This window comes from Ananas comosus, linkage group 19 (assembly GCF_001540865.1).
Source record: "Ananas comosus cultivar F153 linkage group 19, ASM154086v1, whole genome shotgun sequence".
NCBI classification, from domain to species: Eukaryota; Viridiplantae; Streptophyta; class Magnoliopsida; order Poales; family Bromeliaceae; genus Ananas; species Ananas comosus.
Window position 1 is genome coordinate 624,077 of NC_033639.1, and position 27,143 is coordinate 651,219.

At 35.2% G+C, this 27,143-nt stretch overlaps 3 protein-coding genes across 5 annotated transcripts; 1 reads left to right on the forward strand and 2 right to left on the reverse strand.

Annotated features, from left to right (window-relative positions):
• LOC109725197 (30S ribosomal protein 2, chloroplastic) lies at window positions 4–2,665 on the reverse strand. The gene is made up of 4 exons (XM_020254297.1): window positions 2,293–2,665; window positions 1,259–1,360; window positions 840–1,139; window positions 4–258 (listed from the first exon to the last, which is right to left on the reverse strand). Exons 1-4 carry the CDS (start codon window positions 2,614–2,616, stop codon window positions 220–222), a joined length of 765 nt encoding a protein of 254 aa, XP_020109886.1. The 5' UTR covers window positions 2,617–2,665; the 3' UTR covers window positions 4–219.
• Window positions 4,474–12,570, reverse strand: LOC109725212 (TBCC domain-containing protein 1-like). The gene is made up of 10 exons (XM_020254314.1): window positions 12,562–12,570; window positions 11,632–12,294; window positions 10,532–10,672; window positions 9,680–10,090; window positions 9,100–9,204; window positions 7,374–7,514; window positions 6,548–6,751; window positions 5,908–6,003; window positions 5,505–5,616; window positions 4,474–4,886 (listed from the first exon to the last, which is right to left on the reverse strand). Exons 1-10 carry the CDS (start codon window positions 12,568–12,570, stop codon window positions 4,843–4,845), a joined length of 1,926 nt encoding a protein of 641 aa, XP_020109903.1. The 3' UTR covers window positions 4,474–4,842.
• On the forward strand, window positions 20,234–26,631 carry LOC109724642 (transcription factor HBP-1b(c38)-like). 3 transcript variants are annotated; one of them, XM_020253524.1, is made up of 11 exons: window positions 20,234–20,635; window positions 21,247–21,344; window positions 22,124–22,179; window positions 22,284–22,400; window positions 23,021–23,092; window positions 23,247–23,306; window positions 23,463–23,540; window positions 23,650–23,731; window positions 23,844–24,115; window positions 25,303–25,513; window positions 26,348–26,468. In XM_020253524.1, the coding sequence occupies exons 1-10, from the start codon at window positions 20,499–20,501 to the stop codon at window positions 25,507–25,509; spliced, it is 1,179 nt and encodes a 392-aa protein (XP_020109113.1). In that variant the 5' UTR covers window positions 20,234–20,498; the 3' UTR covers window positions 25,510–25,513; window positions 26,348–26,468. The 3 variants fall into 3 exon arrangements, with proteins under 3 accessions (XP_020109113.1, XP_020109111.1, XP_020109112.1); XM_020253522.1 differs by having other exon boundaries at window positions 20,239–20,635; window positions 25,274–25,513; window positions 26,348–26,631; XM_020253523.1 differs by having other exon boundaries at window positions 20,239–20,635; window positions 21,261–21,344; window positions 25,274–25,513; window positions 26,348–26,631.

The following is a 27,143-nucleotide window of genomic DNA, read 5'->3' on the forward strand; positions in this document are numbered from 1 at the left end:
CACTTTTTTAAGCAAAATAACAGGTGATGGTATTTGCATTCAAAATTTTGTGAGGTACTACAACAAACATCCACCGGAAAGGATTCACTAAACACACACACAAAAAAAAAGGCTCTTCTACCATGGAAACATATCACCTTTGCATTGCTCAATCACTTGCTCAGCTTTTAGGAGGCTCCAATGGGTCCGATCTTTCGAAGTGTTCATCTAACATTCTCTCTATGCTTTATTGACACGGATTTTTTGCCCTTCCAACACCTGAGAAGAAGAACAGGAACAAGAGAAAAAAAAAAACCGATAATATACACCCTGGTTTTAGTTTCATATGATAATACTCTCATTAGCCAAGAAAAGACAAAGCAAAGATTGTAAGCTATCAAGGGTCTCGATGGAAGCGGAGAAATGGAGAAACTATGACGAAGGAGAGGAATATCCATCGTGTTATCGGGAGTATCAACTAGCGCGTAAACAATAATGAACTCTACGGTGTAGGGCCCTTTTGGCCCATGTGGAGCCTCTATGAGAATGTTGTTTGGAGAACAGCTGTTCGAATAAGCGCAAAGGGGTGTTTGGTTAAGTTCCCCCAACAGCTTCTAGCTACAGCAGTAATAGAAGCTTCAGATATCTTCTGCTTTTGAAGCTAAAAGCTCTTAATAATTTCCCATCATCGTAAAGCGCCGTCTCCTTTTTGTTTTTCTAAACACATGACTATTACTTCTCGAAGTAAAGAAGCTATTTTAGAAGTCCAGTCGAAAGGCAAAAAATATATATATTCGCAATAACAACAACACCGGTGATACCCATGCAGGAAATTGTTGGTAGAAGAAAGCTTTACTTACAGCATTATTGAAGGAAGATATAGCTGCTTCGACATCTTCATCAGAAGAAAATGTGACGAAGCCAAAGCCGCTGGATTTCGAGGTTCCTGGAACTCGAGAGACCTTTGCACTGACAACCTTTCCCTTCTCAGAAAAGAACTTGGTAAGTAGTTCTGAGGTTACCGTCTTTGCCAAATTACCGACATAAACCTTGTGCGGGCTATCAATAAATGTAGATTCTTCAACTTGGAGAAGGGAGAGATCAACAGTCGCCAACGGCTTTTCCGTCACATTAACTTTAATTTTCCTACCACCAATCTCCTGTTGATAAATGGTAATTACGGTACGATTGCTTCAATATATGAATAGGGACTAGAATACCCGATAAACCAAGATTTCAGATTACTAAAGAAGGGTTCAACTGGATTACTGTGACTTACAGTGTCGTTAAGCTTCTCGATAGCAGCATTTGCATCTTCTACTGAACTCATAGTGACAAACGCAAAGCGCCGACTCCTACCAGAGTACTTGTCGTACATAACCTGCAAAAGACAACACAGGACCATTACATGATCACTTAGAAGATTAACGATTAGTTTGTTGTTATCACTGAATATTGGTGAAGGAGTCACTACTTCTCTAATCAATTTTGACTCTTTATCTCATGCAACTGAATGGCACAATGCGTCGTCATGTTCATGTAGAACTTGTAAAAACAGGTAGAAGTATGTTCAATGAAACAAAGGAAGATCAAAATAATGCTTATAACCAATTATTGGAAGTCCACAACATGAATCCTTTTCCTTTGTTCCTTTCATACTACGTCCATTCTTAAACGAAGAGCTATCATTTCTTTTTTAATATTTTCTCTTCGTTTAGGATGACCCTTTCCTCTTCTCTTACACAACTTGAATTAAATCATTCATCCCAACAACATATTATCGCGACAAAGAAAACCATATTTAAAGTCTAGTTCATTAACTCTATCATCGTTCACGAATGCTATTACTACCTGATGTATACAACTACTTTCTATTCTACCTATTCTACTAATTTTGAAACCGAATGCCTAATAACTAGTTAACATTCGCCTTTTGTATATGAATTCGAACAAGCAAAGAACCCCACTAATCCACCAATCTCAAGCTCCCAAGTTCCAAATTAGAAACCAATTCTGTTCAACATATTTGAGAGTCTTATGGATCACAAATTGAGAGGGTTTTTTAGCAATTAAACGCGAAACTATTCTCAACTAGCAAGCTAAAATCCAATTTTGATACCAAACATAGATTTCATTACATGTTTCAGGGTCTCGTAGGTCAAAATTTGAGGGTTTTTCAAGCAATTAAGCAAGAAATTGTTCTCAAGCAACAAGAATAAAAACCAATTTTGATAGCAAAAATAGATTACATTACCAAAAAAAAAAAAGGAAGAAGAAGCTTCTCTAATTAGAGGTTCTTATCAATTATAATACCTCGGCTTTCTCTACGGATCCGTGCTCCCCGAAAATGCTCGCGAGCTCCTCGCTGGTGACCGTCCTGGGGATGTTGCCCACGTAGAGCCGCCGCGCCCCCGCCGCCACCGTCTCCGCCTCCGCCGCCACCGCGGCGGAGGCGAGTAGGGTTTTGCTTCTGGTACTCCTAGGGTTTGCGACGGAGAAAGAGGGACCTAGGATTCGGGGGCTCCATGGGGCTCCGAGGGCACGGTAGGGGGAGAGGTCGGGAGTGCGGATGATGCGGCGGGGGTCGTTAGGGTTTCCGAAGAGCGTCGAGGAGAATAACGAGGAGATCGTCGCCATTTTTGTGGTGTGTAGAGAGAGAGAGAGAGAGAGAGAGAGAGAGAGAGAGGGAACGTTATCCTTTTAAAACGATCGGAAATGGTAGGGATGGAAAAATTTATAGAAAGTCCTTGTACAATCCTCATATTACACCTCGGAAACTAAAACTTTTGGGAAAATTAGGGCTTTGGCCCTCAAATTATGTTCCCTGACCCTTTAATCCCTAAATTTTAATTTATTATAGTTTTTGGCCCAAATTTTTCGTGTTATTATAGCACTCAAGTCTCACTCTCCAAATTAGTGAATCGTATACTGACATGTAATTGATGTAAACATAATATAAAAATATTATAGTTGATGACTTAATAATAATTAAATTATTGCAAATGCAAAATTGCAACAAAAAAAAAAAGAGAGAGAAAAAGAAAAAGCAAAATGTAATAAGGACATTTAATTAGGAAGCGCTCTACGGCTTAGTTTGGTATTGAGGCTCATCTAACGTTATTGGATAAAATAAAGTTTTGGTAAAAATATATAAAGATATGCTTCTACGTTTTTCGGTAGAACTGTAGAAAATATATTATAATCGATTCATCGTAATATACATAACGCAATATTATGTACTGAAACGAACAAAATATTTTTCATCGTACTTTCTCACCGTACGTAATAGAATCTCTCTGCAATCCCAAACGAAGTCTAAAGCATATGAGACTGCAAATTGCACCGATGGTCCTCAAATTATGAGATAAGTGACACTTTAATTCTCAAACTTTAATTAGCTATAATTTTTGACTCAACTTTTTAAAATTATTACAATTTAGTCCCATAATTTAATTTAATTGACTACATATTTACGAATCACTAATATAAAAGTGATATGGCATCTTAATTGTTGATGCGTTAGCAATCGCAATATTATTATATTACTTTTATGTTGCCGATACATCAATATTTAGTCAACTAAATTACATTAGAAAGCTTATTGCAATAATTCTAAAAGTTTGAGTTACAAATTACGACAAACTAATTTCTGAGACAATTTACCCAAAACTAAAATAAAAAGGAAAAAAGCCTCCATTTCTTGCAGCTGGAGAGAAGCAGCCCACAAACTATTGAAGTCAATATTCTGGCATTTATTTCAATCCTCCAGGACCCAAATAATCTCTTCCGAGATCAGGATCCTTTATCATAACTTCTGCTCGCTGCATAATCCAACCAATCTTGCTTGTACAATGGAAAGAGCCACCGGCTTATCTCTCCGGCATCCCCCGCCCATTTCCCATCAATAGTAAAGCAAGAGTAAATCTGCAGTACGAAAAAAGGGGACTGCTATCGACAGACTGACAAACTAGTAAAATACTAGAAAAAAAAAGGCTTTCTACATAATGCATCGCCCCTCTGCCCCTACCCTACTCCAGCTTGGTAGTTTCCGCCGCCTAAATTGGAATACAGGTGCTCTACCTAACGGAGTCTAAGTCACTTCTCTTTTTGTCCAACCGCGAAAGCAGGGGCCGATGAAGCGGTCTGTTGCGGGTCGACGGCTCCTTCTCCTTCTTCAAACTCCGATTCGTACTTCTACAAAGTGGCTAAACGCATTTGCACTTCGCTGTCCCGGTAATTTTATTTCTTCGCACTTAACTATCCAGTGGTTACTGTTTTGGCACACCGTAAAAAGGGACCTCCCTGAACCGACATGCTCGATCGATATGCTCGAAACGGTCGTGGCTCTGTTTTGTGCCCAAATTGGTTTATATCCTTACAGCATAACACAGTAGAAGCCACAGAGCAATCAAATGAAACAAACAATAACACAAAGGAAGCGAAGCGCGAATGCACTAAACCAACCACGGGGGTCGTTGGAAGATACCCATCAAATGAAAGATCGGATGAAAGAGGCAATCAGCAATTGTAATAAATTTATTTTTTTAGTAGCGAACAAAATCAAGCGCAACCTCCCCCACCACCTCATAATTCGAATCGGCACGAAAAGAGAAAAAAAAGGGAATAAAAACTACAAAAAATAGTGTGTGAATATTCACATTTTCTTCCTTGAAAAACCGCTACAGATAAGAAAAGAGCACAGCATCCAATTGGTAAGATACAAAGAAGTACCCTCGGAAATGTAATTGAATGTGAATTTCGGACGCGGGAAGCGGCGGAATGGCAGAGAGATCAGACTCTTATAATAGTTTACACAACACTGAAGGTGTGGAGTTACAGTTACCGGATTAATGTGTCGTTAGTTCAATCACCTTGAAGACAATAAAGCTGGCGTATATTGCCAGAGGCTGCGAAGAAAAAGGGGGGTCAGAATAATGGATTTAATTAAGTTTTCTTCTCATTTCAAACACAACTAAATCTTAGCACGAGGTAGAATGTCTACCGCTGTTGGGTTAAATAACAACCACCGACATGTTAATATTTAATATTGAAGTACACATCTTTGTGCCGTAATCAGTAGTTCGGCATGATACTAAGAAAGAACGTTTTGTTGCTCGCAAATCAAAAACATTAAACTTGGTCAAACCTATCATGCTGACCGTCATCAACTCCAACATACATTCTCTTTCATAGCGATTACTTGCATAAATTTCATGTTGCACTAATTTTCCACTTATTTCAATTGCAACTAAAACTGGTGTGCAATGCAATGTCTACAGTTGTTGGTTAAATAACAGTGACACAAAACATTCATATTGAGTTACGCGCTTGAGTACTGTAATTTTTAACTTGGCGTGACACTAAGAAAACAAGTTTTGCTACTCCCAAGCAGATACATCGTACTTGGTCATGACTAAGTGGCGAACCATGACCAAGTTCAGCATACCCACTATTTTGTAAAGTTAGTTGCATGTATTTCATGCTGCATTATAGAGAGAAGCATAAAGAGGAGTTAAAAGTATTACCGTATAACCAGTCTCTGAAATGCACATGAAGGGCGCATGCTAAATCCCTTTTCCGGTTCTCATCAAGTTGCAGCTCCCGTATTGTTTGTTGGATATCATCCAAAATCGCATGCTGAAAATAAAATTGATAATAAATACTTCATAGCCCAGGCGAATAGGGAAATAAATGTGAACTTTCGTAGGCGAAGTTTAGGCAGAAAACTTACTGATTCTTGACAGCTTAGGAGAAACCAAAAGAAAAGAAATGAAAGCAAGAAAATTTGAGCACCAATTTAATTAAAAAAAAAAAAGTTGTTCAAGTTGATTTCTGAAAGAAATTTAACGACTGAAAAGAATGAGATTTCTACAGTGTGCAATTCCAAAACAATCTTCTTGGACTGCATTCGCGATCTAGAATACATACCTTTTTCTTTTGGGATGCCCAGTATATTTCAGGCAATGGAAATGGGTTGTATTTTGTCGGCTCTGATGATGATTCAGCTCCGAACCAGCTAGGGATCTGCAACACAGTGCAGCAGAAGAGGAGAATTAAAATTAGGTGACTTAAATATGGTCATATCCTTAACCTCATGAAATAGCAATGATATATATGAATACTTAAGATAAACTAGAGTTCTTGTAAGACAAATTTAGGCATCTTATTGTGAAAATTATGTTGACTAGGGACCGGTTACGATGTCGGAACTAGCTAGTCACTGAGAACTACTGCAGAACCATGAGTTTGATTTTAGTTCATTGCAAGGTTCTTATGATCATGATACTGTATGAAAACTTTTCCAGCTATGAGGTGATTTATCAAGCGCGGAGGCCTTATATGCTATTCTCATGCAACATTCTTTAAAACTCCCTATCAACCAATTAACATTACAGTAAACAAAATAGATATGCTGAACAAGATGTTCATACATCCAAAGAGGCAAAGAAATTACTTACATCCTAGGAAATAAAGGAGATGAGATTAGAATCAAAGAAATTTTATGACGAAACCAAAAGATGACACAAGGCCTACAACCAATAAGCAGTCATATAAGTATATGGCGCACCACGAAGTTGGTAAATAGATCAGGATCAAGACTGGTGGCGGACTCGGCTTGAGCATCGGAAACCCCTGCAGGGTGAGATAGCGAATCATGAGGATCGACCGCTCCCAATACAAATGGCTGGTCCCATTTGTTGATGGTCGGATCCACACCAACTTGAGCCATGTGCTCCCCCAATTGTGCATAGTAAGTATTGAACGGTGCCACCTGTAAAAGTAATAAAGCAAACTCAATAAACCAGTGAATATAAATTTGTATTGATTCAACATCATTTAAAAACAAAGTTTTAGTACTAAGAAACATCATTCATAATTAGTCACCTGATAAGGTTATATATTTACTTTTTTAGTAATAATATACCACATTGTAGCATCGTCACTTTAAGATTATAGCTATGGCTTTTCTGAACAGTCTCTTACATATTGCCATTCTTATATCTTCATTCCGCTTAATGGTATATCATGAGAAAAGAAAAGGATGCTTGGATGTCTAGCATCCTTGGTAAATGTTTCATTAGGTAATTATGCTCTCCAACACATTTACTACATCAAAAGACAACTTGGGAAATAGAATAACATGAACAGAAATAATCCAAGTGCATAGAAGAAACAATAATATGTTAGCACAAGATAAGTTTTATCTTCAAGCTATTGATGCAGCATGTAATACCAGAGAGGGAATAAATAGCGATCATGTAAAGTTATATCCAAGAATGACGAATATACAAGAAACAGTACAGCTGTAGAAAGATCCAACATTCTTCCAACATTCTTCCAACATTCTTCTTTTTTAATGTTGTTGTAAACTTTATTTCATGAGAATCACTCACTTGCAGTTTATGATTATCCCCCACAATAAGAGGTTGGTGATTTATGCCCAAGAAAAAACAACACTCGCGGCAGTTGGCAATACAGATGCGTTTTGCAGCTGTGATAATCTGCACCCTTTCACAATGCTCAATTTTAACAGCCTGGAAACATGGGAAAAAAGTTCCATGTTATTCATCTATGATAAGTATAATTTTTTATAAAAAAAAAAAAAGAGGATAGTTGAACTACGAAGCAAAAGGAACATAAATATAATGATATCTACCAACAATGTTAATACGTCAAGCACACAATAACCTCGCATAATAAGGAACAGGATCTGACTGATAAAAGCATCAGATAAGAAAAAGGAATATACCGACAGAACTTATAAAGAAAACTTCAACAAAACTTCTTACATGCTTGGATTATCTTACAAATTGGTATATATTAGGTAGTCCTAAGATATGTAAAAAGAAGAGGAATGAAGTGATATAGAGCAACAACTAGATTATTGAAAGGTTGTTCTGATTTCTCTTCCATCATCTGAACTTCCAGTTATAAAAATATGTTTACTAGACCTCTAGAAGTTAACAATAAACCACTAATCTCCCACATGAATGATGCTTATTATATTATACATGCAAAAGATGTGTCCTAATTTATATCAACATCATTTTCTTAATGATCACCACCAATGTAGGGTTAGGCAATTTACTTTTCAGAAGGCTCTATCAAAAACTAGTACAGCTTTCCAACTAGCTATCAACCAGATGTCAGCCCCAAAGGAACTGGCATAGGTAGACTTAACCACTCATAAGTGTAAGGTTATGTGACAAAGCAGTTTAGTGCAAGATAAAACAGCTGTAAGTTGCTGTCACAAGCAGCAACCTTTCTTTAATTGCTCTTAATTTGAGGTTAAAGGGGGAAAAAGAAACAATATAATTCAGTGCTACAGTAACTAGTTGCCCAAAAAAGCCAGACCTGTGCAAGGAAATCATCACATTAGATTTATATACTAACCATTCTAGGCAGGGCTTAAAACAGTTGCAAGTAAAAATTTCTCCCAAACCCAAATCTACTATGTGCTGAAGTGAAATAAGATTTCGAGATCCAAATGCAGAAGCCCCAATTTGAAGCTCCAAATTGGAGCTTCTCCTTCTACTGAAAGGAGAAATTACAGGAAGAATTTTAACATAGTGCATCTTCCAAAGGCACTACTAAAAAGTCGCTTCATTGTACAACACCGTAGCCTACGGCAATGTCAAACAAGCCCTAGATCTCCAACCATTTTATCTAGAGCGTAAATCACTCAGTGCAAAAAGTTCTGCTAGTTTTCGACTCAAAATATGAACTGACCTGTAAATCCATTCCACAAGTTACATTATATAAAAAAGGTTTATACAAGTATGATATAAAGGCAAAGAATATTTATATTCATAAGGTACAGTTTAGTAGGAAAGTGATGAAGTGATGATGAAGGGAAGTGATGAAGAGTGGAGATGCCTAAACATTTTACAGGACAAACTTAGTAATATATATTCTCCTCCATGTAAAATAAACCAGAAATTTCTCTGAGTTGTACGAATGTAAAATATCCCAAGCAGTCCTGCGCAAAAACTGCAACTATAATGGTCTAAAAAAAAAGAAATGGAAAACAACTGTCTAAGATAATTGTAGAACCTTTTCATTATCGAAAGAGATGAATTCAGAAAAAGGAAGATCATGACCTGACAAAACTGTACATACCTTACCAATGGCACAAAGGATAATAGTTGCATCAGAACACCCATAGACAGTAGCATACTTCAAAGGTGCTAGTATGTAGATCACGGAGTCATGGCAGTTTAAAACCTGCAAATGTAACAAGAAAAGGTATACTCAGTGCCAAATACAACACAGAACTTTCAACTATTTACAGTAATTTATATGTTCTTTTCAAAAGAATAACATATAGCACAAAATATGCTTCTAAATGGACCAAGCAAGTACATACATCAGATGGTTTACAAATATAGTAAGTAAAAGCCAAAAGAATATAAGATACTATGTAAGAGGAAATTAGCCCATCAAACTTAGCTGAATATAGAATTAATTTTTATTTCAATAATTTTTATTTCAATCTGAGAAAATTTAACCCAGTTTTTAAAAGGATTGATGTATCACATTATAATACCAACGATGAAGGTAGTAAAATTATATCATCTTAAAAAATTACAAAGTGAATGTGTTCATGAAGAAGAAAGAGCAGAAGCACCAAGTTCCCTGCCAATTCTAGCATCTATGAAGTCCACTAGAACTAACAAGAGGCTTGATGGCATCACCTAACCTTTACAGAATGTCCCTTAAGATCGCCTGCCTGCTTGACCAAAGAAGCTTTAGCGATACCCTCCACAAAGGTTTGATTCCGTAAATATGCAGGATTATTAGGCATAGACATAGCTGCTGGAGAGCTACTGCTCTGGATTCTTGTATTACTTGCGGTCGCATCAGCCATAGTCACATCCAAATCTGAAGCACTTTGCGAGCCATTCTCTTTAGTTGAGACCTTTTCAGTTATATTCTCCAATGAAGCAGCAATATTTTGCAAAACCCATTCATGAACTTGGGCAGCAGGGACAGGAGCAGCAGGCATGTCAGGATCAGAATTCGCAAAAAAAGCGGCTGCCTGACTCAAAGGAATACCTTCAGAGAACTGAATAAGGAAACTGAGATGTTCAAAACTTTCCGCCGTCAATACCTGGTTAAAAAGCAACAATTAAGATAGGTCCAAGCGAACAGTTGCATCGGTCGCCTTTGATTAATAACAAGCATCGGCATGATTTTTTCACTAGTCATAGCATTCATGCGGAATAATGGTGTTGTGAAATGAAAGTAGTTTAAATGAGGGAAACAAGAAAAGAAGCAAACCCCACACATTGGCCACATATTTACTAGTGTAAGAAGAATTTAGCCATAAACTTAAACTATTACATGGGACTTCTAAACCCAGACAGATTATTGACTAGCATTATCAATTAACTATTATGAGACCAATCAGCACTTCACCACAAGTTAATCACATGTATAGTATTTAATGGATAGCATTGATTGTCTGGCATCAGATCAATAAGCCATGACTTATTTAGAAATTAGCGCATAATTAGTAGATGAAGGTGAAGAAAGGTATATCCAAACAAACCAGAGAATCTTCACCCTCGCCTTCAACAGAATCGGACAAAAGAGTAAGTATGTTAGCCATATGCTTTTGCAGATATGATAATTGATGAGCTTCTTCGTCTGCTTGTGAAGGCATAAAACGACGGCTGTTGCTCCGGACAAGCTGCAATCAAACATGGGTTTGCGTCATCAAAACAAGAATTATTATCTACAAAAATACTATGCAACAGATGCCACTGTCATCATGGTTAACCTGTGAAGAAAACAGCACAATTTCTATCATAAGCTACAACTTTTAAGTGGAATGCACTTTGCATGACAAAAATTACGCTTTCGAGGCAGTACTACTTATTCGCATCTTTTCATAATAAAGAGGATGGAGGTCATTTTAAAAATCAGTGAGCCAAAATGATTTTAAACATGTTTGACTCTGACAATAAAACATGAACAAGTCAATTAATCTACCTTATCAGGTCACCATGCAAAATTACGCTGTTACTACAAGCCAGTGGACATCAAGGAATTATAACAAATGTCAATATTTGTCGTCCAGAAATGCAAGAACACCAGCAGTCTCCACAGGAAGTTTCAGTTTTTAGGCTGTAATACTGTACTCGCCATTTGTAACAAGATATCTGCATTCTCTTATAGCATTTGATGCTATCAACCTTCTCTTCCCATACAACAAACATATCTCCTACGATATTTTTTCACTTTTCTCATGTGCTTTTTCATGGTGGTAGAAATGGTTCTACAAACATTAACACATTGTCATAATTACGTCACTCTAACATTCTCGCTTAAAAGTTGAATTTTCTTTGCTCAAGCTCTCAAGCTGGTCGTCTTTATGGGAGTTCAAGCCAATTCATCTAAATAGCAACTTCTACAAACAATGTGCGGATTTTCCTGATCTCAACAAGATATCTTAACTATCATATTAACCATTCATCAAAACAAGCACTTGCATTGACTCTCCTCACACATGTCACATCCAAAATGGTTTTGAGCACTTGCATTGACTCTCATCACATATGTCACATCCAAAATAGGGTTTTAGTTAGAATAATGAAACTTTAAAAGGAATTAAAGCATAAGAGAGCAACTTTGTGATATGATCCGGACCTGGATCGGGGAGAGGGCGGAGAGGTAGCCGTCGAAAGCGGAGGCATGGGGCCACACATCGGCGACGGCGACGGAGTCCTTGTGCCCCCGGGGGACGAGGCGCTTGTAGGACTGGATGTAGAGGAAGAGGAGGAGGTCGCGGACGTCGGCGGCGCCGGCGCCGTCGGCGATGGCGGGGTCCGCGGCGGGGAGGACGGCGGCGAGGGTGTCGAGGGCGAGGCGGGCGTGGTCGAGCGGGATCTGGAGCGCGTCGGCGAGCGCGGGGGCGTCGACGCGGTGGGGGTCGGGGATCGGCCGCTGGAGGAGGCGATCCTTGAGCGGGGCGAGGGTTAGGATTAGGGTTCCGTCGGAGAGTACGAGCTTCGGGATTGGGAGGAGACCGTGCTCGAAGGGCTCGCGGCGGGGCCGGAAGAGGGCGCCACCGCCTCCTCCTCCTCCGCCGCCGCCGCCCACGGCGGCGGAGGGTGGCGGCGAGGGTTCCGAGGCATCCTCGGTCATCGCCTCCGAGGAGAGAGAGAGAGAGAGAGAGAGAGAGAGAGAGAGAGAGAGAGTGAGGAGAAATGAAGAGGAGAGAGAGAGAGAGAAAGAGAGAGATCTCACGAAGAGAAATGGGAGAGGGGAGGGAGTGGTAAAAATGCATGGAGACCCCTCAACTATAGTTCTCTTCGAAAACCTTCTTAATTTTTTTTTTGTATTAGTATCTTATTTTCTTATTTTTTTATTTGAGTTGTTCTAGTTAGTTTTGAAGATATTAAATCCAACACTTATATAATTTTTTTACATTTTGTCCCTCAAAACTTTTTTATAATAATCCTATTAAATTTATATTTACATATATGACTCTTTTTTTGTAACACGAGTGTTACGTAAATATTTTTAAATTGAACATGATGATTGAATCACTGTATTAAAATATGACGATTGAATCACCGTGTTCATATCCGCACTCTAGTTCCTCTTTTTTAATTCAGGGACAGTAAAAAAATAAAAAAATATGAAAATTTAATTGTCATGTTTAAACACGGTGATTGAACCATTGCGTTCAACTTAAAAACTCCACTAAACACTCGTATGGTAAGAAAAGGATTATTTCTGCAAATATTAATTTATTAGGACTATTAGTAAAAAAATATTTTGAAGGGGCTAAATAGAAGAAAAATGCTCTTTTTTAGTTAGTAATTATTTAATTTATTTTATAAAAATTAATATGATTAAATTTCTTAAATTATTAAAGGGGTCTCAATCGAAAAACACAAAGTTGGGGGGGCCGCCATGTCAAATTTGCCTTCGACAGGATGACTTGTTCCGCGGAGTAATTTCCATTCGACACGTGGCATGTTCTAATAGGTTAGCTTTGTTGGAGTAAATAAATAGTTTGCTTGGGCTGTAGATTTTAATGGGCCGGGCTCATGGATCTCAGATTTTAAAGTTGTGGGTATTTTATTGTTGGGCCTTTGTTTATTGGGTTTTTAAGAAGCTCATCCGACCCGGTCTCGTTTGTCGGCCGGGCCTTAGAATTTATACTCTGTTTGGAATTGCAGGGAGAATATTTTTATGTAGGACTGTTGACGAGTCGAATGCAAGCGAGCTAGGGTTGGCTCGTGTTCGATCGTTGATTAAACAGGCTGAATATGAGCTGACTCGTTAAAATATCGAACTGAAAAACTTAGCTCATGTTCAGCTAGTTTATTAACGAGCCGAACATGAGCTGGCTCGTGAATAGTAAGTTAGATTGCCAACCGTACTACTACTGAGTGGAACGTTCAAAGTCGAGCCTAATCTGAGCGAGTTGAAACATTCAGCTCGTGTTCAGCTCATTTATTAAACGAGCGTCTGATCTCGAGCTCATTTCGGGCCGAACACGAATTGACTTACGAACATCGATCTAGATTGATGGCATTAATTATAGGGAGAATACTTTTAGGGCACGTTTGGTCCGAGTTATATAAAATTATAGAGTATTTCGATATATCCAGATATCTTGGATTTCTAAATGAGATTACTACTGATACTGTATTAGCGCGTTTGGTTTAATGCAATAATGTAATGCTTGATTGCAGTGTTTATAGCATTACTATGTTTTGTTCAATATATAAAATTTAGTAATTTTGACAATAAAATATAGAGTAAACTTCAAATACCAACCCTATAGTTTCACACTTTCTCACTTTAGGACCATGTGATTTAAAGTATATCAATTTAGTACCCTATGGTTTCATTTTTCTCTTTGCGTCAGATTTTTTTCATTAAATCGGTAACAAAGTTAAAACTAAAAGGTATTAAAGTGAATATTCGATAAATCTATGTGGATATCTGAAGTTTTTTGTATATAATTTAACGAAATGTTAATGAAAGGAGAAAATAAAAAATCCCAAGGTACTAACTTGATACATTTTAAACTACAGGATACTAAAGTGAGTAAGTGCGAAACCACATAAATGGTATTTGAAGTTTACCTATACTTTTATGTACTGTGATAAAATACAGTACTAAAATATTGTTTATTTTCATACAAAATATCACGTGTATACTATACAATTCTTAATTTTGTATTATTGGAGTATTTTTCGTTGTATTACGGAAACCAATGTTAAAATTTACCCCTTTTTTTTTTTTGAATGTCTTTATGGAGTATGAAAAAACAACAAAAATATCTGGATCTTTAGATTTACTTATCATTTAGATATTTCACAAATTTTTTAGAAAAATGTGAACCAAATTCACAAATTTTATGCATGTTTCAATCTCCCATAAGTTGCAAAACCCTAGTTAATTGTGATAAAAAAAAAATCAATTACAATATACAAGGTGTAAATTATGTAAAGCAAGCAATTAGTATAGGATTTGAAAAAAAAATAAATAAATTGCCACATGAGTATTGTAACTTATGAATTTAACTATATATCCAAAATATTTTTCATATTTTTAATGGCTCCCCTTGTGCTACATATCATTTTCATGCCTTTTCCAATGAACTATTTAGAGGAGTGGGTGAGAGTTTATATACAATATCTTAGTCCATAAACTATAAACTAATTTGTTTTATTGTTGAGCTATTGATACACCTAATCCATTTTTAGCAATATAATATAAATCAATTCCAATTGAGATGAGTAATTTTTTATTTGCTAAGCAACAAGGACAAGAGGGATTAGTTTGTTAAAGTTTGTTCCCTAACAATTTGCTTCTTAAATGGCTTAAACAAAGGGGGAATAAAAAAAAAATTAATGAAAATGACACATATATAGAATTTATTGAAAGAGGGGTTGAAATTGTGATGTTGGCTCTTTAGATTTCTTTTTTTTTTTTCTCCAATTTATTGCAATTAGAGTCAATGTGTCGAACGCATTCCTCGACCGTTCCCTAATAAATTAGCTTAGTAGGTGTTTGGCCTAGATTTTGAGAAATGACTTTAGAGCGAAAAGTGATTTTTCCTTTTCATTTAATAGAGCGTTTGGGCAATATTTTTTTCACAATCTGATTTTGATTTTTAGAATCAGTGTTTTGATTTTCAAGACTCAAAATCAGAAGCAACTAAAAACCTGCTTTTTAAAATCTAATTCTGATTTTGGGCTTAAATTTTAAATTTTAATTTTAATTTTGGATTCGAATTTTAAATTTAAATTCAAACTTCAAATTTTAATTGCAAATTATTGATTTTAAATTTTAAACTTTATATTTAAATTTTGTGTTTAAATTTTGTGTTTAAATTTTAACTCATGAATTTTTAGTTTCAAATTTTAAAATTTTGAATTTAGATATTAAATTTTAAATCTCAAATCTCATATCTCAAATTTTAAAATTTAAAATTTAAAATTTAAAATTCAAAATTCAAATTTAAAACAAAACTTAAATTTTAAAATTTAAAACTTTTCAAATCAAGCACTTTATAGCTTTTAACTAAAATTAATTCTCCAAATCAAAACTATTTCTGTAAAAACCACTTCTCCAAAATAGCTAGACCAAAACGAGCCCTTATTCTCAATCTTAATTAGCATAATATCAGAGCGAGCATATCAGATACTAGTTATATCATAAAATTCCTTCCTTTTTTTTTTTCAATATCATTACCAAGTCAATTCAATGTTAATTACACATCTTTTCGACTTGAGAAAAGTTTATCTACAAAAGGATGGCTCTTTCGCGAGGTTTCTTTCACAAGTTTATTAATTTCATGTATAGTCAATTCCGTACAAGCATGTATATGTATACAAAGTCATCGTCGCGAAAATGTTTATTTTTAGCCACCATGTTATTATTATAATGACAATGAAATTTTAATACTTGTAGATGCTATCACTTCATTTTTTTTTTCCTTTGAAACTTATGGTTTAGTAATGGTCTAATCCTATCAATTATAGGCTCTCTTTTTTTTTTTTGTGATTTAGTGGTTTAATTTATTTATTCCATGAGAACTTGCCTTGCATTTTTAATAAAAATTCAACATCTTGAGAAGGGAATGATGCTTTAATTTTCAAGAGGTTTTTTTCCTTTTGCTTTTGTGATCATTTATATCAGTAAAATATAATAATTTAGAGCTTTTAGTGTAGTAGAAATTAATTTAAGACTCAAAAGAAAAAAAAGTTTTCATTTCTAATAATGTTACTCAAATAGCATATCATCAAATAAAACTATAAATATTCTACAACAGAATCAAACAATTACCACACTTTAGGATCTCTCTCTCTCTCTCTCTCTCTCTCATACATCTTATAACTTTGATGAATATAAGAATATTTCAAAGTTGAAAACAATAAATTGCATGAAAAACATGGGTTATACATATCCTCAACATTAATTAGCATTACAATCAAAAGAAGGAAAAAAAAAAAAGGAAAAATAATTGATTAGGATTGAAACAATTTAATTTCTAAGCAATAGATTACTTGACTAGGTTGTAATTTGCCAGTACAAGACTACAAGTTAGCATTTTTCTAATTATTATTATACCAAAACAAAATCCAAATTGATATTGGGATTAATTAATTTATACAATGTAATAAAGTATTCTATGTGTAATAATACAAAACAAAATTCTCTACCATATCATAAACTAAAAGAATAGAAATTATGAAAACTATTTTAAATTCATGGGTTTGAAAATATTTAGTATCACTTTCAATTTTGTCTCTATTTAAACATATGTTGTTATCTAAATATTGATTTGGTAGGAAATCTAAAGTCTGACTACTATATTCTTATAAGTATAGATTTCTTTATGCTCATAAGTTTTCGGCCGTTAGATCTATTCCTTTGACCATTTTCATCTGTTAGATCGTACTATTCAACCAACCACCTACTCAACCGTAGGGGACCACTATCATCCTAACCGCACATCTTTTCATCCAATGGTCGAAAACTTATGAGTACAAAGAGCTTATACTCATAAGAGTATAGTAGCCATAGCCGAAAATCTATATCTATATTTATTCATTATTCTTCTTAAATTTGCCACATGGCAACGTCTCTTCATTATTGGGTGTGAGCTCCACCCCAAATCAGCTCAAGTGCTTCACATATTTTTTTTCTTTTTTTACTTGAATTAAATCGAATTTTTCTCTTTTTTGCTTGAATCGAACCAATAATTATCGAGTGTGGATTCTCCCGAATATGTTCAAATCCTCCACATATCTTTGTTTGAAGCAAACCGGATTTTTCTCTTTTTTTTTTATTTAAATCGAATCGGGTCATACCTTTGCATTGGGCCGAACTGTTTCTTTTTCACTTCCTTCGGCTGTTACATTCTTCAATATGCAAGATGAATCCACTCCTTATTATCGTTTTTTTTTTCCCATTGTTATTTCATCTTTCTTTGTCGTCATTTTTTATTTTTCTTCTCTAATTATCTATCGGCCGCATCGCATGTATTACTACATACACTAATTAATATTCAAAATTTGTCTTAATTAATTAAGAGCATTCACTCATGTGCCTAATAAATATCAGATGAACCATCTAAGCTTGGTTAGTTCTCGACCATTAAAATTCTCGCATGTTTTGGTGAAAAGGCTACATCAAATCAAATAAAAATCCACCTTCTTATATATAGACCAAGATTATAATTCCGTAGCCCCGATCAAACTCAGCACCGATTTTTTTCAAGCTTTCGAAGGATTGTGATGGAACGCTCAACTTGACTTATGCGTCAAGAGAAGAAATAGTAGGGATGCAGATGAATCCAGGTTGGTGGAGCTCCTGTCCCGATCCGCTCTAAGTGAAAACAAAATATATAGAAAAAAATAACCTACTTCGAAATTGTCCTGATTCGTCAAATGAACGGAGCGAAAAATGGAAAACCTTTTTTTTTTTTTTTCCTTTGATCCACACCAATCCACGAAAAATTGGTCAAAAACTCGTTCTAGCCTCGATCCGCTCGAATGAAATGGTAAGTCGGAGCCAAAAATAGGATAAAAATAAATTACTCTGAATCCAACCCCAACGTGTATAAGGCCAATGTAGTACTCATAGATGCTAAAAGCATTTTTTTTTTTTTTTTTTTGAGAAAGAGGTAGCATGCTACCCGTTTCATTCATTGATCATATGAACTAAGCTACAAAAGTGGGGCAATCAGACCCCCAGGAAAAAAAAAAAAAAAAAAAAAAAAGCAATATTGAAGGCAATGAGATTGGGCTTGACGGAAATAGAGGTTACGGATCAGATTGAAAAAAAAAAAGTATAAAAGTTAGGGATCACGGGTGCAATCATAAATTTAATATAAGGATTCTCTTTGAAAACGAAAAATGAAGGACCAAAATAAGAAAAGGATAAAGGTTGGGGACTAAATTGCAATTAACCAATTATTATAAATTTAATTACGTAACGGACAAAAAAAATTAAATAAATAAAAAAAAACAAAACGAAAAAAAAATATGTACTTGGGCGGGGCCCACCTCCTAACCTCCTAAGTGTGGGGTCCACACCAACCTTTCAAAACGAGTTGTGCGGGACCCACGTGCCCGCCACGTGGCGACTCTCTGACTAGGTGGACCCACGTCATAATGACGTCAGCGGCCCCGCCTGGTTATGTTCCAACATAAACCCCCATCGTTTCGGATAATTTCAATTTTGCCACCCCCACATCTCAATAACATAAAATTTCAAAAAAAAAAAAAAAAAGAGAAACCTTTTAAGGTCCTTGTTTTTTTTTACGTCTTTTTTTTTAGGAAAAAAAATTTTTAGTGAGAAATTAAGAGGTGTATAAAAATGATTTTTCAATCTTTCTATACATTAAAAAATTGATGACCAAAAAGAAAAAGGAAAAAAAGCTCTTAACTTATCGCATTAATCATCACATTAATTAATCCTTATTTAAACTGTTTTAAAGGTAGTAATATAAGCAAAAATTACATGACATGAGAAAAATTAGCTAGTTTCGGACACTTTCTCTATCTATTTTAACTGGTTATCTAAAATAAGAAAAATGTAACAACTTATATTCTATTTTGATCACTTAATTATAGATAGATATTGGGATTTTTTTTTTCCCCTCCAATTTGTTAATTTCATGCATATATATATATATACTTACTTGCACCATTAATTTGAGGTCAACTATTAGGTAGGTAGCTTTTGACTAGAAATTAAGTAATATTAATTTCTAAGTACATTTAAATTCAACATCATTTATCAAGACTCAAATCCTAATTAGGAAAACAAAAGGAGTGACTTTTAATTCCCATGGTCATAGTTCTCCAAATTGATATTCTATGAAATAAGTTACATATATGCATCCAAATTTAGTTCTAATGCTTCAAATTATCAAATAAATGATCAAATTTCAATGTTTAATTAGTACTCACTAGTTACTACTATAGTTAAATTCAACATTTTAGATAGGGCAAGGACAATAAACATGTGTATATACATGAACAAATATGTACATATATACATACATACGCGAACAAATTAATATGTATATAAAATTTCTTTTGTTAAGTTAAAATATAGGCATATATATATATATATATATATATATATATATATATNAAATAAATGTCGAAAACCTTCAACAGTGCAACACTACAATATTAACTAGGCAATATTGCTTTCATTCACGTAAATTAGAAGTCCCAAAATGTTACTGATTTTTTCGCCAATGTAAAGATGTGCACATACAAGATATATTAGTAACTGTACTACTAATAATAAACAGCTAAAATCCACATAATAAGCTATAAGAAACTTCTGAAGATTTTCTATCCAATGAAAAGATAAAACCATAGCCTAGTTTTAGATCTTTAAAACATTATTGAAGGAAGAACATATTGGAAAAGAGAAAGGACTGCTCTTTAGCCAGAGAAACTATTAACGTTAAATGGATAATGCGCACAAAGCAGAAATAGCTTACAATATTTTACCTATAAGAGTTATCACCTGCTTTTTTTCTCTTTTCTTTTTCCACAAAAAAATAACTTGCTTTATCATTGTATAGAAAGCAAAGTTTGAGGAATGAAGCCTGGTCCGAGATCCATCCCTAGATTTCATACAAAATTAACCTGTATGTTGAGAATCCCTATTTCATATATATATATATATATATATATATATATATATATATATATTTCATATATTTGAATAAGTATTCCTCTCTTCTCAAAAGTCTCCTTAGCTTTTGGTCAAGAGGAAGAGGGGGGAATAAATAGATTTAATTAAGATATTATTCTACTACCATAAGGAAAAGAAGGCTCTTTTCTCTTAAAGCTTAATTTGTTAGGGAGAAGAGAGAGAGAGAGAGAGAGAGAGAGAGAGAGAGAGATACCCTCTCATGGGAAGCAACAGAAATTGGTTTTGCCATTAATAGGTTGCTTTTGAGTTCTTGTGAAGGAGCTGAGAGAGGAAGTGCTTTTGGAGGAAGCACTTATTATTGCATGGGGGATAGAAGAGGGAAGTCAAAGCAGGGACAAGTGCAACAACAACAACAACAACAACAACAACAACAAGAACACCAAACACTCTTGGGGATGATCCATCCCTCTTCTTCCAATAATATTCATGGCAACATCATGTAATAGAGAGAGATACAAATTAATCCATGCATAGCCAAGAATATTTACTTTTGTTTTCTGTTTTTTTCTTTTTTCCCCTTTTGTTTTTGCAACCTTTTTTGGCTTTTATCTTATTAAAGAGAATTTGGATTTGGGGTTTTTCATATGAGTTGATCTGCGAAGCGGTTTTGATTCGGAGTGAGGTGATGTGCATGATATCATGTGCAATGGGTGGTTCAAAGAGATGGTGATCATAAAGAGAATTAAGCAAAACTCATGTTGTAGATTAATTTTCATGCATGGATTAAGATCTTCGAGTTTCTTTCGATCGACATGAATGAGTATTGATTAAGGAATATTGATTTGAACTTAATTTTTCTCCTCTTATTGTTTTGTGTTCATCTCTTCTGTCTCCTTCAATTTTGCTTGATTATTCAAGAGGCACAATTAAGAACAAAAAAAATTAATTAATTCCATGTGTGAAGAAAAAAAAATTAAAATAGTGATAGAGATAAGGGTGGACAAGAAACCAGTATTAGTATAAGTTTTTCATAATTAAATTAAGGCATCTTCTGTATATATTATGCCATTAACATTAATAGCATATTATATGTTTATTTTATAAAATCAGGAGAAAGGATTCAGGGGGTTACGATTTCGCAGAGCTGGATCAGGCCCTCTTTCTATATCTAGATGGACAGGAACAATCAGGATCTCAAGAACATCGGCGTAAGTTTCTTTACTATTTCTTGCAAATTTTTGGCTATTTTTCTTCAATTTTAGATGCATAAGAAGAATCAAATAATTAGTAGGTAGAAGAAGCTGATCAGGAGGTGGGGTTAGGGGTTATCATAGTGCTATAGATGTTCCTCCTAAAAGAATCTTAACTTAAAAAAGTCTCAATAAGATCATGGCAAAATTATATTGTAATTTGACTAATAAGAAATATATATATATATATATGTAACTTTGAAATTTGTAGAAGTTTTTCTTAGTGATTTTATTTCTCATCCATCAACTCCTTTTTTCTTCTTTGGCCCTAGTGGCTTTTCCCTCAAGGGAACCAACTTTTTTTCTTCTTATTTTCTTTTTAATTGACATATATATCTCTCTTATTTTTCCTTTTGTTGTGTGTGAGTGTGACAAGTAACAAACTGTTCATACATGATTTCATTCCAAGATCTTGTCCTAAAACAAGGTACAAAATATGTCTCTTTTCTCTTTTCCAACCTTTTTCCTCATCTATTCAATTTTCTTTCCCACCAAAAACTGCATGAAAGAGTTTTTGCACTGTTTTGACTCATCAACCACCTCTTTATACTCTCTCTCTCTCTCTCTCTCTCTCTCTCTCTCTCTCCAAAAGAAAATTAATGCTCTAGATATATATATCCATATGCTTTATTTGTGCTTGTGTGTGTAATATATCAACACACATACTCTTCCTGTTGGATATACTAAATTCCACCTTCAGAGGAGTTAATGTGTGCAGGATTAATTCATGTGTGCAGAGACTTTGAATATATTCCCTTCCCAGCCCATGCACGTAGAACCATCTAACTCAAAGGTATGGAATAACTACGTACGTACCTAGCTACTTATATATCACTCTTTAACTGAATAGTACCCTCTTAATTTCTTGATGATTAATTTGATCCTCAATATATGTAGGGTCCTATCTCTTTGATCCCAAACACTAGTAGTACTTCAAAGGGACCTTCAAACCAATCCATGGAACCAGGAAAACCTAGAACTGAGACAGGAAAAGGAACTAAGCCAACAGTGAAGGTTCTCTCTCTCTCTCTCTCTCTCTCTCTCTCTCTCTCTAGCATGCAGTTATTGTTGAATATAAAAATATGAACACTCTTCTCTATTAGCTTAAGTTATTGAAGAAAAACAGTTGTTTCATAATTTTATTTTCACGGTATCAGAGAATGATGTTTTGAGTTCAAGTCTTATGAGGCTACTAAGTGGTTTTTTTTTTTTTTTTTTTTTTGGTTCGTTTGATGTGAGGCCTTGATGCCTCCTTTTGTGGCTAAGTTTATCTCCTAAATGAATAAAGGGTTAGCATGCTACCTTTTCTCAAAAAAAAAAAGAAGAAGTTCCTTCTATTTAATTAAGTCCACGTTGGGCCTATTAAAAAATCTAGAGCCCGAATATAAGGGAGAGTGAGTGTTGAATATAAAATAACTATTATCTATTAGCTTAAGTTTTTAAAGAAANATCTTGGGCCTATTAAAAAATCTAGAGCCCGAATATAAGGGAGAGTGAGTGTTGAATATAAAATAACTATTATCTATTAGCTTAAGTTTTTAAAGAAAAGCGATTGCTTCATATAACTCAACAGTTATTGCACCCAATCTGTTATAGTGTTTATTCATCTAATTTGATTAATTTTTTATGTTCAGAGAGAAGGAAACAATGGGAAAGCCACAGTTTCTAATTCAGACCAAGAAGGCCCCAAGACACCAGATCCCAAGGTAACTACTTGCACTCTTTCCCCAAAAATATAATATGTGTGTGTGTGTGTGTGTGTGTGTGTGTGTGTAAATACGTGTATAGTATATAATAATGTACAAAACACTTTGATCGATGCTTGGTGTATTGATCACTTGCTCATCTGCATGTCCACAGACATTGAGAAGGTTAGCTCAGAATAGAGAAGCAGCAAGAAAAAGTAGGCTTAGGAAAAAGGTTAGCATATTTAATTAATCTGCTTATCAACATGTTCTACATATATAGACCCATTTCTCTCTCTTTCTCATACCAAATATATGTTTAATTTCAAGTACTTTTTAATTCTTTTCTTCCTTTTTTTTCTATGTTACTACTGTTCTTTTTATTCAACAGGCCTACATTCAACAACTAGAGTCAAGTAGGATCAGACTAAGCCAGATAGAACAAGAGCTTCAGAGATCAAGAGCTCAGGTACAGATGCTGTGATTAATTGAAACAAAACAAATAGAACATATTTAATGATCTAGTATTTGATTTGTACTTCACTCTAAGCTTATACTTGTTGCTAATGGAATATCAGGGTGTTCTCTTTGGTGGTGGCGCCAGTGGAGGGCTCCTCGGCGAACAAGGACTCCCCACCAGCATGGGGGGCCTCAGCTCAGGCACTACATATGATCATATATATATAGATGATTTTAAATGATGTTCATGTAAATTTCTCTTCTTTTTTTTTTTTTTTTTTTTGTTGATTTGTTGGCACTTATTCGTAATTAGATGCCGCAATGTTCGACCTCGAGTACGGACGATGGCTTGAGGAGCACCACAAGATAATGTGTCAGCTCAGGGCGGCGCTAGAGGAGCACCTACCAGAGAACCAGCTGCGGATGTTCGTCGAGAGCACGCTCTCGCACTACGAAGTGCTGATGAACCTCAAGAGTATCGTGGCCAAGTCCGACGTCTTCCACCTCTTCTCCGGCATGTGGAAGACCCCCACGGAGCGGTGCTTCCTTTGGATCGGCGATTTCCGCCCCTCGGAGCTCATCAAGGTTTCTAACCCTAATCCATTCTTACATTCAAGTTTTAAGTTAGTTATTGCACCCATGCATGCGCAGTGCTCCTAAACTTAATTTGTCCCTAGTGTGACCAACTATTTCAAAATCACGTGCTGATAGAAAAAACACATTTATCGCACTTAGGACTCAACCATAGTGCTCATGGGCTTCGATCTAACTCAACCCATCCGGATGTTAGGTCTATAGTTGGGTTTCTTGCTGTTAGGTCTCTTGATTCACATTTCTAGCTTAGTTTATTTCTAAATGAAATAAACGAAGCGGGTAGCGTGCTACCTATCTCTCAAAAAAAAAAAAATTTAATTTCAAATTTTTTTTAAAAAAAGTTGTAGTACATATGGTGGATCTAATTAAGGAGTTCCTTTTGATAAAAAGAAAAATTTACCAAGTTTATCAATGGTGACCTCAGCTTGATCTAGCTAGGTTGTTCTTATAACCAACTTGTTAGAAAGTCTTCACCGCCATCATACCGATCATCGTCGAATACAAGTTTCAACGGTCGCGATCAATCGAAAACAGTAGTGGATCCTAATATATAGTTCTATATATGCACTGATGAAGTTGTTGAAACTGTAAAGTGACACTAGTAATTATTTCATGTATTAGGTATAGAAAATATGATGGATTAGCTAACCTGTGGTGGAAGGTCCTAGTTGATGGAATAGTGTTATATATGTTTAGTTTTAGGGGGAGGGGTCCTTCCTTGGAAGGATCCTCTTTGTCATAAAGTATGATGAGGTTAGAGTAGGTGCAATGGTGGTGTGGAGGGGTCAGATATATGATGGAGATAGTTTTCCAATAATGGAGGGGATGTGGCATTGCACTCCAATATTCTATGGAGTGGTGTGGTTGGATTCTAGATGTAATTGGGAAAGAGAATCAAACATCATCTTGGGCTCTCCATCTCCTCTTTGTTCCTTTTCTTTTCAACCTATAGTGCAAGTCCTTAACTTTATCTTTACACAAACTCATCAAAATTGGCTTTTGCATGTTATTGTTTAAGTCCTTACTTTGTAATATAAACATTTGCAAATTGTATCTTGTGAGATGAAGTTTCCATAAACTTTGCTATTAGTGCACTAGAGTGAGTAATATTGATGGCTTATATATCAATCATTGTACCTAATCCCTTAGATTGTTCTAAGACACATCGAACCGCTCAGCGAACAACAATTCCTGGGGATCTGCGGGCTTCAACAATCGATGCAGGAATCCGAGGAAGCTCTCAACCAAGGCCTCGAAGCTCTCCACCACTCGCTTTCCGAAACCATCAACTCCGACGTGTTGAGCAGCCCGTCGAACATGGCCAACTACATGGGGCATATGTCGGTCGCGATCAACAAGCTCACCGCTCTCGAAGGCTTCGTTAGACAAGTAAGGAAACCCTAATCATTTTTTTATAACACTTTTATAGGTTTTTGTTCATTGACGATAGGAAGTGGTTGATTATCTACAAGAGGACACAAATAGTTGTTTTGTTGAGTCAACTTAAGAGAAATGGACATAAAGTTAAATTATACAATTAATGTCAACAGGTTAAGTATAGATATATATACATGGTGGGACCTTAAGTTTTAAATTATTAATTAACTACTGTTGGTACATAAGAATAGTCTCCTTCTTCTTATTCTTTTTGTTTTTTTTTTTTTCAATATTATTAGGTAGTTGTAGGTTAACTAATTAACAGAAAAAAAAATGTTAGGTAAGATGCTAATTACAATGCTTTTTTAGATAGCTAGGTATATAATTACAATGCTTTTTTAGATAGCTAGGTATATATATAGTTTCCGCAATTTATTTATTTATTTATTTTTTTGATAAAGTTTCTGCAATTTATTTGATCCTAATCATTTACTTAGTTACAAGGAAGTCATGTTTTTTATTTATTTTATATTGTGTTAAATGCAAATTTTGACATCTTAACCTCTAATTAAAGTTAATAAGGTTTCAAATTTCTATCATACATGTACTACTATGGTGTAATGTTTCAAACCGCAGAGTACTAACGTACACGGTTACATCAAAGTTGAAGTACTCTAATGATGTAATCATACATAATTGGTAGCCAAATATCTTAAAGATTAAATTTAAAGTTTAACTCCTTATTTTCTACAGGTAATTAAAAGAAGTGCTCAGTTTTGATTAGTGATGTTCATTTTGTGCCAATTATATGTACAATATGCTCTATGTGTGTTTGGGTGTTCACAGGCAGATAACCTTAGGCAACAGACCCTCCACAGGCTTCAGCAAATCCTGACCACTCAACAATCCGCGCGATGCTTCTTGGAGATCGCCGAGTACTTCCACCGACTCCGCGCCCTCAGCTCGCTCTGGATCGCCCGCCCGCGGCAGGACGGACCGTTTGGTTAGAAACCCTAGCTAGAAAAACATGCATGCATGCAGAAGTGAAGGGTGCATGTCATGAGTCATGACAACATAGATCAGTATGTTCTTCAATGTGAGAATGCAAAAGGGTTGGTCATTTAGAAAAATTCTAGCTAGTCTATTGAAAGAATCCAGCCAGAATACTATCAGTAATATATGAATAGTGCTTACTATAGATTTTTTAGCACTCGGATCAATACGGGTTCCATAAACCTTAGGCAAATATCCGAGGGTTAAAATATTTACAGTATGTACAATTCACATACTACTAATAGTATTCTAACTTCGCACATATTGAAATATATCTTTTGGAGAAATGTACATAAATATAGCTATACATAAATAGGATATATCATGCATCAAAGTAGAATATATATATATATATATATATAGAATTAGACTACTATACTATCTATAGTACGGGAGCTCCCGTACTATAGTGTTGTTTTCGATCTTAGGGCGTTCAAATCAACGATCCACACCGTTAAATATGATCTAGGGTATATGAAGTTCTTAGGAATAAAATTTTAGTTTTTTTCGATATCGTTTACTTAGAATAAATTATGTCAAAATGGACGGTGGGAATTGAATACTCTTTAAAATTTGAGCATAGGACTTT

What these genes read in the sequence shown, in the direction of transcription:
- LOC109725197 (XM_020254297.1), bottom strand. Translation starts at nt 2,616, where the DNA reads ATGGCGACGATCTCCTCGTTATTCTCCTCGACGCTCTTCGGAAACCCT. An exon ending in GATCCGTAGAGAAAGCCGAG is followed by an intron (nt 1,361 to 2,292) that starts GTATTATAATTG and finishes TGTCTTTTGCAG; the next exon opens with GTTATGTACGACAAGTACTC. An exon ending in TCGAGAAGCTTAACGACACT is followed by an intron (nt 1,140 to 1,258) that starts GTAAGTCACAGT and finishes ATTTATCAACAG; the next exon opens with GAGATTGGTGGTAGGAAAAT.
- LOC109725212 (XM_020254314.1), bottom strand. An exon ending in CCGCCCTCTCCCCGATCCAG is followed by an intron (nt 10,673 to 11,631) that starts GTCCGGATCATA and finishes GTTTGATTGCAG; the next exon opens with CTTGTCCGGAGCAACAGCCG. An exon ending in TCCTTTGTGCCATTGGTAAG is followed by an intron (nt 7,515 to 9,099) that starts GTATGTACAGTT and finishes CCATGTTTCCAG; the next exon opens with GCTGTTAAAATTGAGCATTG.
- LOC109724642 (XM_020253522.1), top strand. Translation starts at nt 20,499, where the DNA reads ATGGGGGATAGAAGAGGGAAGTCAAAGCAGGGACAAGTGCAACAACAA. An exon ending in TTCAGAGATCAAGAGCTCAG is followed by an intron (nt 23,541 to 23,649) that starts GTACAGATGCTG and finishes ATGGAATATCAG; the next exon opens with GGTGTTCTCTTTGGTGGTGG. An exon ending in GCCCCTCGGAGCTCATCAAG is followed by an intron (nt 24,116 to 25,273) that starts GTTTCTAACCCT and finishes CTAATCCCTTAG; the next exon opens with ATTGTTCTAAGACACATCGA.